At 28.8% G+C, this 16561-nt stretch overlaps 2 protein-coding genes across 2 annotated transcripts in view; one reads left to right on the top strand and one right to left on the bottom strand.

The window, feature by feature from the left end:
• Positions 1–6021: 6021 nt before the first annotated feature.
• LOC107454088 (RNA-binding motif protein, X-linked 2) lies at positions 6022–15668 on the bottom strand. Its single transcript, XM_016071143.3, has 5 exons — positions 15335–15668; positions 14084–14242; positions 11757–11886; positions 9340–9517; positions 6022–7651 (listed from the first exon to the last, which is right to left on the bottom strand). Exons 1-5 carry the CDS (start codon positions 15346–15348, stop codon positions 6495–6497), a joined length of 1638 nt encoding a protein of 545 aa, XP_015926629.1. The 5' UTR covers positions 15349–15668; the 3' UTR covers positions 6022–6494.
• The window catches only part of LOC107454089 (cytochrome c oxidase assembly factor 5), a 4605-nt gene continuing 3712 nt past the window's right edge, over positions 15669–16561 (top strand). Inside the window, exons 1-2 of the mRNA XM_016071144.3 lie at positions 15669–15903; positions 16300–16401. Coding sequence (XP_015926630.1) covers positions 15796–15903; positions 16300–16401 — 210 coding nt within the window. The 5' untranslated portion in view covers positions 15669–15795. The remainder of the gene's footprint in view (positions 15904–16299; positions 16402–16561) is intronic.

Genomic DNA, 16561 nt, shown 5'->3' with positions numbered 1-16561 from the left:
TTAACAAAACAAAATTATTTTAACACTTAATTATTTTACATCTATACTTTAAAGTTCGTTTAGGTTATAATTGTAAAAATTTATCTTTAAGCAACAAGTCAAGGCGCCAGTTTTTTAAACACCTTGTTAACTTCAGTGGACAAAAAATTTGATACTTAGCTATCTTGTTTTTTCTTTCGTGTTTACTAAAATGTTCTTGAAGAGATTGTGTGTTTCTTTTAACAATTTTATGTAATTTAAATTATTGTATTTATTAAAAGTCATTAAAATTTTTGGTTGTTTTCCTAATATAATTCCTTAACATAACTCTCTTGCCTAAAAAGCAGCAGGTATTTATATATTTACTCATTGTATTTTCAAAGTGTTGACATTTAAATCTTGTATTTTGCAGGATTTCTATGTGCCTTAAAAAGGCTGTAGTATTCATTCTATCTTTTAAAGTTCCTTAAAAGCCTTAAAATTTGTTTCATCTGAGCCTCCACCTTCCTCTACTAACGTCCCAATTGCTGTGTCAAAGCTTTAATTTATTATGGAGCATACTTTATAGATAATAATGCCTGGGCATTTATTATAGAGCATTTATTTGCTCACCACTTCATGTATTTTGTGAATGAGATAGAGCATTTCATGAGTGGAGTTTAAACCTCAATTGGAAAATAAATATTCCTATATACTAAATACTCTGGGTATTTATCTTTAAAAATAAATACACAGTTATTTTACCTTGCTATTTGTAAATTACAGTTTTGTACACTTCGTATGATCAAGTGCTTTGCAAAAGAAAAAGAAATTAAACTTCCCTGCTTAGTAATAAACAGTAGGTTATGGACTAGATTTAATACCCAAGTGTTTATTCTAATGGCTTAATGCATAGATAAAATATAAAGGAACCTAAGTTCCCGAAAACTGCTGTAAAGTTCTTTTTTTAATTCAGTTGTAAAATAGAGGCATCGTAAAACGTTATTTTTTGGGAAGAAAAGAAACTAATGTTGAAAAATTTAATGAAAAAAAGGTGTTATGTATTAACAACAAAACTATTTCAATCTCGTTTTCGAAATTTTCCAATCATAAGAGAAAAGGTCCAGAATAACCTAACTCTTCCTCTTAAAACCTGAGCGGCGCCGCTCCTTGCCAATAGGGAAGGGGAGGAATGCCCACTCCTTCTTATTTATAACTCTATGGTATCATAGGACATCCCCTTGTACTATGCTGGACATTAAATGCGACCGAGGAATACTGCTGCTTTGGCCAGATTTGCAAGTAGCCATCTTGTGTGCCGTACTTTTGAGGGAGCCAGAAAGATCTTCAATACTTGCAAAAAATAGTGTGTTCAGTCAGCTTCGCCGGAACATATTCTGGTTTGCCTTGGACATTCTAAGGCGATCGTACCTCAGATCCCCTTTTTATTGGGGATTTTCTAGCGGTCAGCGCCCTTTTGGAGCAAATATCTCATATTAAGGGGATACAAAACAACTTCTTTCAGTCATGCCATTCATTTACCAGAATTCTTACACATTCATTTTTATTTCTCGACGTAAAATATAAGTTTTGTTCAGTAACAAATATTATTGAATCTATACATTTATTTATCTGTGGCACCGAAACTATATCTGAATTGGCAACACTATAATCATCTATAATACAGGGATGAGAGTAGTCAGAAAGTAAAAAAGAGGAAATCCAAGAATATATATATATATATAATTAAACAAAAATTTGACAAAAAAAGTGCGACTTTTAAACTTGTAAACCATGTGATTATAAATCCCGATAAGAGGCTTTTAAATCACGTGAATATGAAACTCTACATCGAATTTAAAAAATGCGAAAATACAAATCATGATGCGTAATTTTTAGATCACGATGCATAATTTTAAAATCGCGCGATATTACAACCGCAAAAACGAATCACGACAATGGATTTTAAGCTCGCGTAGCTACATGGGGTTTTAAAAGCTCGTAAATACAAATCGCGATATTGGTTTTTTAAATCTCGTAAATAAGAATCGCAATGTACAATATTTAAATGGCCTGAATAAGAATCGCAACGTTCAACTTTTAAATCAGGTAAATACGAAAATCGATGTTTGATAATAAAATCGCGATTTTAAAAATGCAAAAATACAAAACACGATATTAGATTTTTAAATCTCGTAAATACGAGTCATAATGTACGATATTTAAAAAGCGTAAATAAGAATTGCAATGCGCAACTTTTAAATCAGGTAAATACGAAAATCGATGATTGATATTAAAATCGCGTGAATAAAAATCGAGATATTTGCAGAGTCTGGACTTGGGATTTCTAAAAGGCTTCCTTGAATTGTTTTTTGTTTACACAATAAATAAAAATTTACAAGATTAATTGAATGAGCAAATAAATATTTTCACCGCAAATCCACCTCTATTTTCTTCGCTTTTTTTGTTTGCTTTCACTCCAGAATATAAGAAGCAGCGACGTCTAAATTACGAAAATACGAGCTATCCCGCCGACGGATAAAAAATACGGAAAATCTTATTTTCTGTGCGTGAAATCGGAGAAAATAGCTAATATAAGTAAACATGCGGAAGGGTTAGCAGCTAGGACGTAGTTTGAATTTTCTGTTTTTCTTTGAAAATCGTAAATAAATATAATTATTTGACTTCAACGACTGAATTTAAAAAAAATAAATAAAAAAAACGAAACTTTTAGAGAATCAGAGTTTTTGATAAAAAGGCTGAAATTCGAGAGATAGAAGCGAAAAAAATCTCATCCCTGTATAAAGGTCAACCAGTTTTATCCCAAAGAAATGATTTTTAGAGAAACTTCAGAGGGAGGAATGAGGACTTCAATAATTTCGCTCCGCGGAAAATTAAATTCCTCATAAAATATTTAAACTAGTGCAAAAAAACATTTCAGTGGAAATTAGCGGGAAAAATGGAAAAATCTGAGAAAAAGCGAAAATCCGCGGAAGAATCTCATCCCTGATAATAAGCCATTTTGATGTCTTAAGTAATAATTTAAGTAGTGTGAAATAATCATTTACACGTTAAGTATTTAGTTAGATTCCTTTTGTTAGGTAGTCTTAAGTGATAGATTAAGTTGTGTTGCATAGTTAACTATACGTTAAGAATAATTTTGTGTTTTAATAGAAATAAAAACACAATTTTAATTCTTCTTAAAATGGCTGTAGAAATTATAAATCTTAACTGTTTTCTATCGTATTTCATGACAGTGATGATAATAATTTTGATATTTCCGGTACCTACTATGTTGAAATTTAACGAACTCATACTTGCGGTGGTTTGAGTAATTTAATAGGTGCAGGGAAGAATTTAAATTTTTACTAAAATTCAATACATGATCTCGTAGAGGGCTGGGAAATGTATCTTAACGATCAGTCCAATGCGGGACGAGGAATTTGGTACTTTGGAACTTGTTTGTCTTTAAAGTAATATATTTTAATGAGGGGAACCGGATTAGAATCCCAGCAATGGCTGGTCGATACGAATCCGCATCCGGTTTGCACCGACTATAGTGCTGACGTGAAATATCCTCAGTGGTAGACGGATCATGGATTAGAGTCCCTTTGCCGTCAGGCTAACCGTGGGAGGTTCTCGTGCTCTTGTTCTCCAGGTAACGCAAATGCGATTTATTTCCATCAAAAAGTCCTCCACGAAGGTAAATTTTTCCCACTACTAGATCTAGGAGTTCCCTTGTCTTCTGGATTGGGTTCAAAATTACAAGGCTACGGAATCGAAAATTAGTAGTCGTAAACCCAAAAATTGGGTTGACTGTTGAAGGACGGTTATAAAATATCTTTATATGTACTATTATTATGTTTTGAGTTGTGTTCAAAAATAATAGGTTGTTATGAAAGTTGTTGCCTCAAACTTGCAACAATACAGTCTATTTATAGACGTTGGTAGAATAAATTTAACTAGCTTTTGATCACGAGTTTGCCCATGCGAAAGTACTTCATTTCAGTTTCAACTATTTTCAAGAAATGTAATTTTATACAGCAAAATTGGTCGACTAATTCCTGAGAAATCAAATTATAAGTATAATACTTTTTTGAAATTCAATTTATCAGGTACTATTCGACCGATTTTGCTAACATTTTGTATTTAGCTATATAAAATTATATTATTTAAAGTGATGCAAAAAATTGCATACCATACAATTCAAACTTTTTTCAAGCATTCTTAAATAGTTGTTGTTGTTAATTTGCGTCGCACTAGAGCTGCACAATGGGCTATTGGCGACGGTCTGGGAAACATCCCGGAGGATGATCCGAAGACATGCCATCACAATTTTGATCCTCTGCGGAGGGGATGGCACCCCCGCTTCGGTAGCCCGACGACCTGCGCGCGAAGTCGAGCACTTTACGGTAGCACAGTTTAACGAGGACCAATACCGCACACCCTCGGTCCCTACGCAGACTGATCCAAGTGGTCACCCACCCGCACACTGACCGCAGCCAGTGATGCTTGACTTCGGTGATCTGCTGGGAACCGTGTCTTAACGATCAGTCCACTGCGGGACCATTCTTAAATAGAAAAATATTTACTCAAAGTAATTTTTCGCATGGAATTATGTTTAGATAATTCTTAAATAAAATAATAAATATTTACTAAAAGTTATTTGAGCATGGAACCATTTTGGGATAAACAAATTTTATAATTATGTGTAAAACAATTTCAATTCACTTAACCCCTTAACGATCGGTTAATTTTCAAGAGAACGGTCATAAAAGTGCCTATTTTTTTTATCCCTGAAAATTGATTAGTGCTTACATCTTGCTTAAAATAAACTATCTGTCTACAATTACCTTAAAAATATCTTGGTACTGCCATCTGGTGTATAAAATGAAAAATAAAATGTTTTCCGGGCAAAAGAAATGAATTAGTTTAATTCTTATTGGCGCGTTAGTACTACACTCCAGCCTGGAAATATCACGGGAGCGAAAAATAGAGGGCGAAACCTCGCCCCGTCATTTTCAAGGGAGCGAGAAGGAAGGGGTTAAATAGTTATCGAGATATAGCAAATTACGCAATAAGTAAAATTAAAATTAAGGGGTTTAAACTCTGGAGCACTCTCTAATCAAACTATTGGGACCATATTCCGTCGTTGCAACTATCCCCTATATCTTGGGGGTCAGAAACCCGAATCCGTTGAAAATAAGGTATGCTTATTCAGAGAAAGTACGTTTGTGCGTCTGATTTCGTAACTTTTTCACAAATTTTCCTCAGGTTATAAAAGTCAAAAGGTTTCTGTCAACAAACTGTCAATTACTCCAGCCTCGAAGAAAGATGTTAGGTTCTATAAAACTGAGTTATGCCAAACTATGCCTTCATCAAAAGACAAGAGTGAGTATGAGTTCAGAATTATGCCAAACTATGCCTGATATTTCATCAAAATAATACCAGAAAAAGTAAACAAAGTATTTTCCTTCATCAGTTATTTTGTACAATACAAAATTTACAATTAAATACAAACTTGAGTATTAAATTAAAAAGAAATTATTTTATTCAAAATTTAACTTTTGAGCTACATTCATCTCAGAACTGTGGAGTGAGTAGCTTAAGTATTTAATTCCGATTCCAGAACTTTTCTAGACCACATCCCCACACTGACTGTTGCTCATTTACTAAATGAAAGTCAAAATGAAATGAAAAATATATTTCATTCATTTACAGTTTATATTATAACATAACTAATTTTGTAGTAAGTAGAAATTCTGTATGTTAATATAAATGTTAAAAGTAATTCTGTGATAAGTTATAATTTAAATAATTGTCATAATAATCATTTGAGTTACAATTTTATTGACATTGTAAAACAGTATACTAACGATATCTCGAAGTCAAAGGGGCGCTAAAAAAATTCGAGACAGCGAGTTTTTGTTACAAGTTCAGAACTACTTGTTCTAAAAATTAGAAAAATATATTCTAAAATATTACTCTAAGAAGCAGAGTCATGAAACATAAGAATAATTACTAATCAATATGTATGTAATAATAATTGACTATAAGTCTAAATACAACAATTATAGTTTTATTTTTAAAAGTAAGCCAAAAATAATTATGCATTAAATGGAAAAGAATTGACTTACAATGGAATTTACATTAAGATTTTTTCGAAAAAAATTCGACAAAACGAGGTTTTGAGAAGAAACCCTTCGACATAGGAATTAAAATTAACATTAGGTGGATATATAATGCCAAGGAGAAAAATATTTTTTTGACATAGCAAAGTTTTCAAGATATAGAGAGCTGTAAATATTTGTCAAGATAACTTTTAAGACTCTTTATCTTCCTTTAATCTATAAATCTAACTTTCAATTAATCAATCAGCACCACGGCCATGGTACTTTTCTTTAACTCAACTCCTCGGTCCTGGTTTGGATGCCTCATACAAAAGAAAATATCAATTTTTCGTTGACAGTAAAAACACTTTTATAAATATGTTCTGTTATTTAATTAAAAAACAATATAATACAACAATAAAAAAATTATCTCTTCTTTTTATCATATGAATCTTTTCTATAATCATCTCTATCTCTATGTTTGGAATAATGTTTGTCCTCTCTTTCAGTCGAGGAAGACTTAATATTTCGGACACTTCTCGAATACTTAGACGAGTCTCTGTTAGAATTTTCACTATCGTTTTTATACTCATAACTCTTGCGATCTTTTTGATCAATACGTTTTCTGGGATTATTTTGCTCATCATAATGCATACGGTTATTTTTAGAATCATTACTCCAGCGATCTGATGGATAATTATTCCTACTATGATCTTCAACATCAGTATTTCTGCGATCACCTCGATTATAAGTACTACTGCGGTCACCATTATACTCTCGATCACTTCTATTGTTTCTTGTATCTCTTTGACCATAATCTTGATACTGAGAGTTCTCATGTCTAGAATATTTTGTGGTGTCTATCTCTCTAGATCGATCTCTCGAAAGTGAGTCTTGATTCTTGGTGTTATTTTCTCTTGATCGAGAGTTGGACTGATGAGCTTCTTCACTATTGGAGCTATCATGACGCAGGCGTACAGCACCTTTTATTCTATTTTCAGACATGTATGTATTCCTGGAGGAATTAGAATGAGAAGTGTCATGTCGTTCATAGCTTGAGGCTTTTCGAACATTTGTCCTTCTACCATCATCTGGAGATGAACAGGCGGAAGAGTCAGACTTGTGCCGATGCTGAGATCTGTGCTTATTATATTGAACATCAGAGGAAAGTCTGTTTTCATCTTTGTTATGGGATGCCTTAGATTTTTTCTGCTTCACATAATTATCATCAGAGTCACTTTCTGATTCTTTCAAATTACGTTTTCGGCTGGAGCTATATTTATCACCAGCATCTTTATTGTGTACAGTAAAGTCACTGGCTAGAGTTCTGCTATGTAATTTTTCTGCTTTTTCTTTAGACTGACTCTTTTCATTCACAAAGCTTTCATCAGAAGATTCTCCAGAAGTAGATGATTCACTATCACTAGTTCTACTTTTCTTTGATTTACTAGATTGCTTAGAACTGATTTGAGGCAACTCATATTTATCATATCCCGGATCATGCTTCTCTTTTTTAATTTTTGGTTTTTTGTGAAGGGATTTTACACCTGCCTCCTTTTTATCTTTCTTATGCTTCTTTTTCTCTGCAAAATTAAGAATTATTAAAATTCATTTTAACTTCTTTAACACAAATGTTTGATACAGTACATCTAAATTGTCTTAGCAAACCAATAAACACATTTTTATTAATTCAGAACAAATTTATTTTATTTTATTTTTAAAAAATCAAGATATTCAAATCTTAAAAATGAAGTTATTTAAAAGACAACTTTTTTAATTATTTCTGCACTAATATGACACAGGCAGTAATATATTTAAAAAAATTACGTATTTGTAAAATAAAATGTTTTGATTGCAATACTTAGAAGCTAAGGCATGTAATATGTTTTTGTTCAGCAATTGATTTACAACACAAAATCATCAAGTTTTTATTTTCCTCACTACATTTATAATTTTTAGGTAATGAGTTCAATTTGATCGGGTAATTTTACTATTTCTTATGTTTTTCATCTTATGATTTCCATTTTTAATAATTAAAAGGAAAGAAAAATACTACACAAAATTTTTAGTGTTATCCAAGAAAATAATATCAAGTATTAGGGGTATAGAGAGGGCAATTTTAGACCTTTGTCTTGCTCTCTCAATCGAAAAGGTTTTGCTTTTATGACTTCCGGAGCTGGTACACCCTTAGAAGACGTCAGCTTTGGTTGTCATATTTATCCAATTTTTTTCATTGTCTCAATCGTTTCAATTCCTTTTGGATTCACTGCTAAGCGTGTTTTTCCATTGGAAGTATTATTTTTAATTGCTTTAAAATTTTGAATTCTTTACTTAATATATAATGTCTAGTGAATTATTTATAATCATGAAATCTATAAAATCAACCAGACATAATAAAAAAGATCAAATCAAAACATATAAAGTATCTTGGCAAACTCCTTGGGATGACCCTGGCCTGTAGTGCCAAGAAGAAGAAAAAGTTTTATTTTTCTAAAAGCAGTGAAATACTTTTTTTGACTAACACATTTTATTTATACAAATTATATTTTAAATTACACTGTATCTTTATGAATTGATGATGTATTAAAACAGAATTTGACCTGTGAAACATTTATAGAAATTTTTTTAAAGAAAAATTTACAATAAACAAAGGTGACCAGTGACTTTATCTAGTAGCAACATCTGCAAAAAACTATGGAATCATCATAGATCTATTGAAAATAACTAAAAATCTGGAAAAGATTTTTTTCCCAATAGAACTATGATTGTTCTACAGCTATCACAATCCAGGCATACATACAAGTTTAATCAAAACTAGCAAAGTACTAAGGACAAAAGTTTATGAAAGCAATAATAAAACATTTAATTAATATTTTCTATTTAATACATTGATATAACAATAAAACTTCAAAACATAAAGATTTGTAGTTATCCACATTTCTGTAATGGAAACAGATATTGAAGGCTCTAGTTTTAAGGGAAAACAGACTGCAAGATAAATTTTAAAAATTATTATACTAACTTTGAAAGATATAGACATTAAATTTTGTATGAAAAAAAAATTTAAAAAAAAAACGTTCTACAGGAAATGCCAAAGAAACAGCAAATGATATTAGATTGAATGAATGACAATTTCCTTTTAATGTATATAACTTTGCTTTATTGAGAGACATTAATGAAAAAGATAATGTTTAAAAACTTTATCAGTCATCTGATCATGTGTGCAAAAGAATAAACACGTTTGTCATCAATCAACAATAATTATCCATACCCTTTTTAGATTTTTTCTTTTTTGAAGATGCCACTGGAACAGGTGAAGTTTCGTGTTTTATAAGCTTTGGCGCACAGCCCTCTGACTTCAGTTGTTTTGTTAATTCATCATCATGCTCATTATCTTTAGGTGGCTTGTAATTTGAAACATGGTCAACTCTTATTGTTCTGTTGAGTAGCTAAAAAGAAAAATATGACAAGTTAAACTAATTGCCATGCCATTAAGAACATTAGATACCTCATAGGTTTTTAATTTCATTTAATTGTTAAATTTTTGTATTTAATTCTTCAATCATTTTCTCAATAACAATAAAAACATTTAGCTTATTATTCAATGTAGTCATAGAAAAATTCATACCAAATTTCATTTTTAGACTTTCGTTCTTTAACTGCCAACAAAATAGCATGAAAAATTGTAATCAATATATGGTTGTCATAATTTTGTAACATTCTTTTAAATTTTCATTGGTAGGTTATGATTGGTTTGACTTTTGATAAAGTCTATTTTCAATTAATCTTAAATAATGAGATCCTTTCCTGCATATCAAGGTGCCTTTTGTTCCATCCCTTGTGATTTGAACTTGCTCCCAGAAGGTTGGAGGCTTCTCCTTGGTTTCAGGGTTAAAAGAAATAGCAAGATTTTCAAAATTAACAAATAATGAAGATTTTCATAATTTTTTAATACTCTTAACTTTTGTAAATTGTAAGGAGTCTGCTAAGGTCGCCATCTCTCGCATCATCGTCAAACTCTTAACAAATTTATTTTAGATTTTCTATGTTTCAAAAGAATATTTTTACTCATTTTATTTTGAAATGCCAGTTAGGATGCGAATTGCATCAAAATAGCTACATCAAAAAAACAACTATAAACTAATAAAATTAAAAAAACTTTTTAAAATTTTTTTAAGAGAGATATTTTCAGTCATTTTGTTTTGAATGCCGGTTGTGTTGCAAACTGCACCAAAATAGCTATATCAAGAAACCTATACACTAATAAAAAAGTGACTTTTTAACATTTTTAAAATATTAATGACATTTACAGTTTCATTAATAAATTAATTAAAGACATATTAATTAAATAAACTTGATTTTATATAAAATATAAAAATTGAAGATCTGATTACACAATGACAGGTTAAATAAGTAATTTTAGGAACCTCTAATTCTTGAATACAAAAAATATAAGAAATAGAAACTCAGTCAAAAAATATTATAAAAAGTATTTAATATTTATACTGTATTTCAGAAAGAAAAAAAAAACACTAATTTAATCTAAATGTCAATTCAACTACATATAAAAAATATTTTTAAAAAAAACACAGTTATAAAATAGGCAAAAAGAAAATAAATTTAGCAACTTATTGAAAAATTAAATCATAGTAATGCATTGAAATTAAAATCAAAATATTGTGTTACTTTAAATAAAGATTTTAACTCTTTGATATCAATTAAAAATCAAAAGATTATTTGTCTGGGGAAAAAATGAATCCACTGGCTTTACAAAAATGTTTTACAGCTTTATAACTCTTTAAGAGTTATAAAAATTCATTGTAATGCTATTACATATTAATCTACAATAATCTACTCACTTCATTATAATCTACTCACTCTATTATCATCTACTCACTTTATTATCATCTACTTACTCTAATATAATTTACTCACTCTATCATAGTCTACTCACTCTATTGTAAATATATTAAATATTTTCAATTCTAAATATTGTGTTACTTTAAATAGAGATTTTAACTCTGACTTTAATTAACAATATAATGAACATTTGTTTAAAGAATGAATCTGCTGTTTTTACAAAAGTACTTTAAGAGTTTCAATGAATTAGATTTAAATTCTTATAATTCTTAAAGCATTGAAAAGTACTTTAAGAGTTACAAGTTAATTTTCATGCTTTAAGAGTCAAATTTCAATGCTTTAAGAATTATAAGAATTTAAATCAAAATTCATTGAAACTCTTAAAGTACTTTCGTACTCGAAGTACTCAGAAATGGAACAAAACATAAAAATGTATTCTCTCACTGTAGCAGGTGTAAATTTAGTTTTTGATCTAACCATAGTTGAAAGCTGATTATATAACACATATAAAACATAGAATTTGTCAAAAATTAAAATTTCTAGAAATACGAAAGGCATCTTTATGATAATTAAGATCTCCCCTCAGACTTCTAATGCTAGTTCACTGCTCTGTTTGATCTATTAAAATATTTTATAGCATATGGCAACATTTGAACAGCTTAAATTTCTTCTTTGAGTTGATAAATGAGTTATAAGAAACAGTTTAAAATTGTAATTAGTATTTAACACAAAATATTTAAAAAGTATCGCCATTTTTATTTTGATTATTATTTCTTTTATTATTTTGAATAAAACAAGATAAAAGTTCATAATGAAATTAATACTAACTTTGATGCCATTAAAGTTATCTACGGCCAAAACTGTACTCTTTTGATTTGCATAACAAAGAAAGCAAAAGCCCTTAATTTTTCCAGTTTTCTTATCTCGAACAAGGTTGATATTTACAATTTCGCCATACCTGAGAAAACAAATACATTATTAGAATAAAGATGTGATGTCATTAATTAGTGAGTAAATAATAGAATTGCTAATGGTCATAAGAAAAAAAAGGTAAAGTAAAAAAGGTAAAAGTTAATTTTCCCCTTTCTTTTTATATAATTGGAGAAAAAAAACATAAAAGAAAAACTCTTTTACCTAGCTTTATCAAATACAAAAATAAAAATTACATATAATATTTAATAATAAAAATTGCTGAGTAATATTGATTATGTTCATAGATCATTTACTACTTAAAACATATTTACTAGACACATTTTAACAACAGAAAGATGTAAAAAGACAAAAATATTTTCCCTCAATTTAAAGAAAAATTTTTAAATCTTGAAAAAAAAGGTACCAACTTTCATTTATTTTTATAACATACATCACTTTAAGACATGCATCACTTATTACAGAATTGAAGTTTTTATTTTCCTCCTGAAAAAAATAAAAGTCCTTATAGCTTTATAAGATTGTGATTGAAGAGTGTCTCATGAATATCTGCAATTACAGTAGAACCTCGATTAAACGTCATAAATAAGGGAATGATACTATATTTGGGACATGAAAATTCCCATGAAAACTAAAGATTAAATGTGTACCAATTTAAGAATATTCTGTTAAATACCTAAGCACAATTAGAAACTTCAATGTAATTTTTTTAGTAAAGACAAAATTTTATTATTTTAATGAAAAAACCTTACATTTATGTTTGTTTACTCTTTTTTTAACTTTATGAAGACAACGAAAGTAAGTGTTGCTTCATGAAATGATGGTGGTGAATCTGAAAATTCACAGTCTTCTTTATCAGTACCAGATTTCATAATTTCATCTATTGACATTGCCTCTGATTCACAAGTCATCACATTATTATCATTATTGACTTATGATTGTGAATACCCCATAAAGTTGTTATCTCGATCAGCATTCTGTTCTGAAATGCTGTCAGTATTATTCTCAGTCAAAACTGATCTAAAACTAACTTTCTTTTAAACATGTAAGTTTTCCGATCTTTTTCTGGAACTTCAGTATTCCAAGGTTATAGTATTAGTTGATGCTCTAAATGCCAGGATTTTTTTACATTATGGATATAGAATGGAACCAAGCATACTAAAAGCAGAAAATCGTTATTTATGGCTGAGGTTAAATCCTAGTTTTACTGTAATAATATTGTAACAAAATAAAAGAATAGCATAACAGTTAACAATCAAAGGTTAAGGTTAGGAATTAAAATTGGAAAACTAAAAAGTAATGACAATGTGAGAAACATCAAAAATGTAATGACTCCCTAATTTAAATATTTTTTAAATCAGGAGATAGACATAAGATCGAGTAACAGAAAAATAAAACTAAAGTAAAAGTCAGTAATAAAGCAGTTAAAAAATACATAGCTTTCAAGACAAAAAGAAAATACCATTACATTATAAATGCTTAACATCGAAGTATTTCAACAATTCTGATTTTTAAAAAAAATTTGCTAATACATTAGAATACATCTTTTTTGAGCATACGAAAAAATGTATATTATAAAATTAAAAAAAATATTGAAAAAATGGCTTGTTGCATTTCTGCAACTTTCTAAATAAATAAAGTTTCAAATATTCCAAAATTGCAATTCAATACACTTGAGTTCACATTCAATACACATAAAATACAATTTGAGTAATATTTCTGAAACGAACATAAGCAACTTTGTAAGCAACAAACTGAACTTGAATTCTAAAACTCACATCAGTATCTCCATGTAGTAGAAAAAAGTTGAACAATTATTGTGTTAAGAATAATGTTACAGGATTAAAATAATTGACGAAATCGTCAAATCTCTCTTGCTAAAATACTTTTTGTATTTCTTTTAGATATGCAACACAGTGACATAAAGGGTTAATGAATTCAATTGTCCATTAAATCAAAGCTTTTTTAAACATTTCATAACGAAATTTGTAATTGCTTAAATTCCTGTACTTGGCTATAATACTTAAGGCTAAGGTAACCTTAAATATATGTACTTCAGGTTACAACATACCTTTAACATATACCCAAATAGAATTAATGAATTTTAAATTAAAATAAGAAAATAAAGGTAAAAATGGATATTACATTAAAATTAAAGTATATATAATATTAACCAATTAGCTGTTACTTTAACAAACCAAAAAATAAATATCTAAAATACGTACTGAGAAAATACAGCTAAAACATCTCCCTCAGTCAATCCATATGCTAAGCCCCCTATAAAAATCCAAGCACTGTCTTTATAGATGTCGTGCCATGATTTTTTGTCAGTTGTCCCTTTTGATAGTTCAATTTCATTCAGCTTAGTTATATTCTTCACATTTCTAAAAATATTTAAAAATAAATGCAAACAAAACTTATGCAAAATAAATATAAAATAAATAAAGCACAAAGCTTTCACCTCATTTATAGCACAGAATACATTAAGATAGAAAATGTTTTTACATAAAATATATATAACATGAAATATACTATTTTTCAGAGTAAAACGTTTTTATAGATATCTATCTAAAATTAACAAGGAAAGAAAGTAAAGAAATGGCTTTTTTTCACATTGAAATTTGTGTTTAGAATGCTAGAATAGACCCTCTAGAGAGACGAATGCTTCCAGGGTAATTTTTGCAGTTTCGTCTTTAAGTTCAATTAGAACCACTGGTAATACTTGTTTATTTAATGACAAATCTAAGACTAAAAATCATACAAAAAAAAAAGCAATCAGAATTATTGCTGTGTTCTACATTTCAATTTTCCTGCTAAAGACTGCCTTGAATTAAGAGTAAATATCAGTTTTGAACGGGATAAAAACAATTTTTTAACCAATTTAACATTTGTTTTTCCTGGGATGTAGTTTTAAGTTTATATACATAAAAGCTGTTTAAGTTGTTAGAAACTAATAAGTAGTAGGTTTTATAAGTTTTGGTTTGGTAGGCCTATATAAGTTTTGGTTTTATTTCATAATTTGTAAACACAAAATTCAGGTTTTATTTTGCACTGAAGTAAAGTTCAATAATATTTTGGTGTGCCTTATTCTGATGTACCTTGTAAATAATATTAATTTTATTGCATAAGACATTTTAGATTTTATTGTCTTTAATCAAGTTATTTTTTAAACAATCATTCATCCTTACTAAATCGCGGTTTTATTTAACTATACTTGCATTCATATATTAACTGAGTTGTTGTTGTCAGCACATTATAAGAATAGAAAATTTCAATAAAAAAGAAATGTTTGAAAATTGGGCAAGACGATATTCTTAATATTTGATTGTAGGGATCTGAAAGGCCTGAGATTTTATTCAGATCATTGATAAACACACTGATTGACATATCAATTAAATGTTATAAGTAAATACAATATCTGAATAAATTTTTAACATGTGTATAACATAGATTACAGATTGATATTTTTTACTTACGTCAGAGGATTCATTTTGATTTATTTTTCAAGAAAAAACAATCCTCTATAGTGTTTGTTTATACCTCTGGCTTTTACACAAAGCTTTTACACAAATCTTGGCAAACAAAGATAGTAATTCTGGTGGCCAAGACACAAATAGAAATCTTCCCGTTGACATTTTTGATCTGTAACACTCTATTTGTCGAGTTTATTCAGTTTTTATACATAAATAATTAGTAAAATTACAGAATTGCTCTAGTTTAAAGCTGAAAAAAATGCACTACGTTCAACCAGAACCAGTACTGTGAGTCTACAAAAGCTCTAGCTCTAGCTAGTCTACAAAAGCTTTAATCATAACAGAAATAGGTAGCGAAGAACTACTTAAATAAACAAACTATTATCTTTAGCTTATTTAAAGTTTTATTTCCTAAGAATTTAAAGTTAATATATATCTTAATTTTTATAATTTATACTTAAATAATGCCAGTATATGATGTAGATGATGTTGTAAAAAAAGATAATAAGCCTTGTTCAGGCGTTAAACAAGATTTAATCCAGTGTCTAAAAGCTACGGATTGTGTTAAAATTGTAAGTATTTAAATGTAAATCTCTTAAAAATTGTTGGGAAGACAATCGACTCCTCACTGACGTTAATAATTATTAACTATATACTCAATTCATGTAAAATTTTAACATATGCCCGCGAATAAGTTATTTTTATATTTTATGTTAATTATTTTATGATTTAAAAAAGAAAGTATATATTATTTAATTAAGCATTTTAAATCATTTAAGGGGAGTTTCCCTTTGATTTTTGAATAAAATTATAAATAAATTTTTATTTGTTTCTTTATATTTAATTTAACATTATTGTAAACTATTTCGGTAAATATAATTACATTTTGTTTGTTACACTTTGTATAACAAACTAATGCAATCTTAAAAAGATAAAGGAAATGAAAGCTTATGTTTCGTATTATTAAGGAAAAGAAGACTCCCAAGGAATGCTTGATGTCATATCACCATTCAGTACCACAAGAATGTCATGCTTTAAGGAATTTATATTTTGAATGCAGAAGATCTTTGGTAATTATTTTATTTTTTGTAACTTTATTACTATTGAGATGCCTGAAATAAAATAAAAAGTGGAAGCGTCATATTTATGGGGACGGTGGAATTTTAAATAGTTTATGGATACAGATAACAAAATAATAAAAGTGTATATATATATATATATTATAATTTT

This window comes from Parasteatoda tepidariorum, chromosome 3 (genome assembly GCF_043381705.1).
Source record: "Parasteatoda tepidariorum isolate YZ-2023 chromosome 3, CAS_Ptep_4.0, whole genome shotgun sequence".
NCBI classification, from domain to species: domain Eukaryota; kingdom Metazoa; phylum Arthropoda; class Arachnida; order Araneae; family Theridiidae; genus Parasteatoda; species Parasteatoda tepidariorum.
The sequence above is the reverse complement of the archived record's forward strand: the minus strand, read 5'-3'. Positions and strand labels throughout refer to the sequence as shown.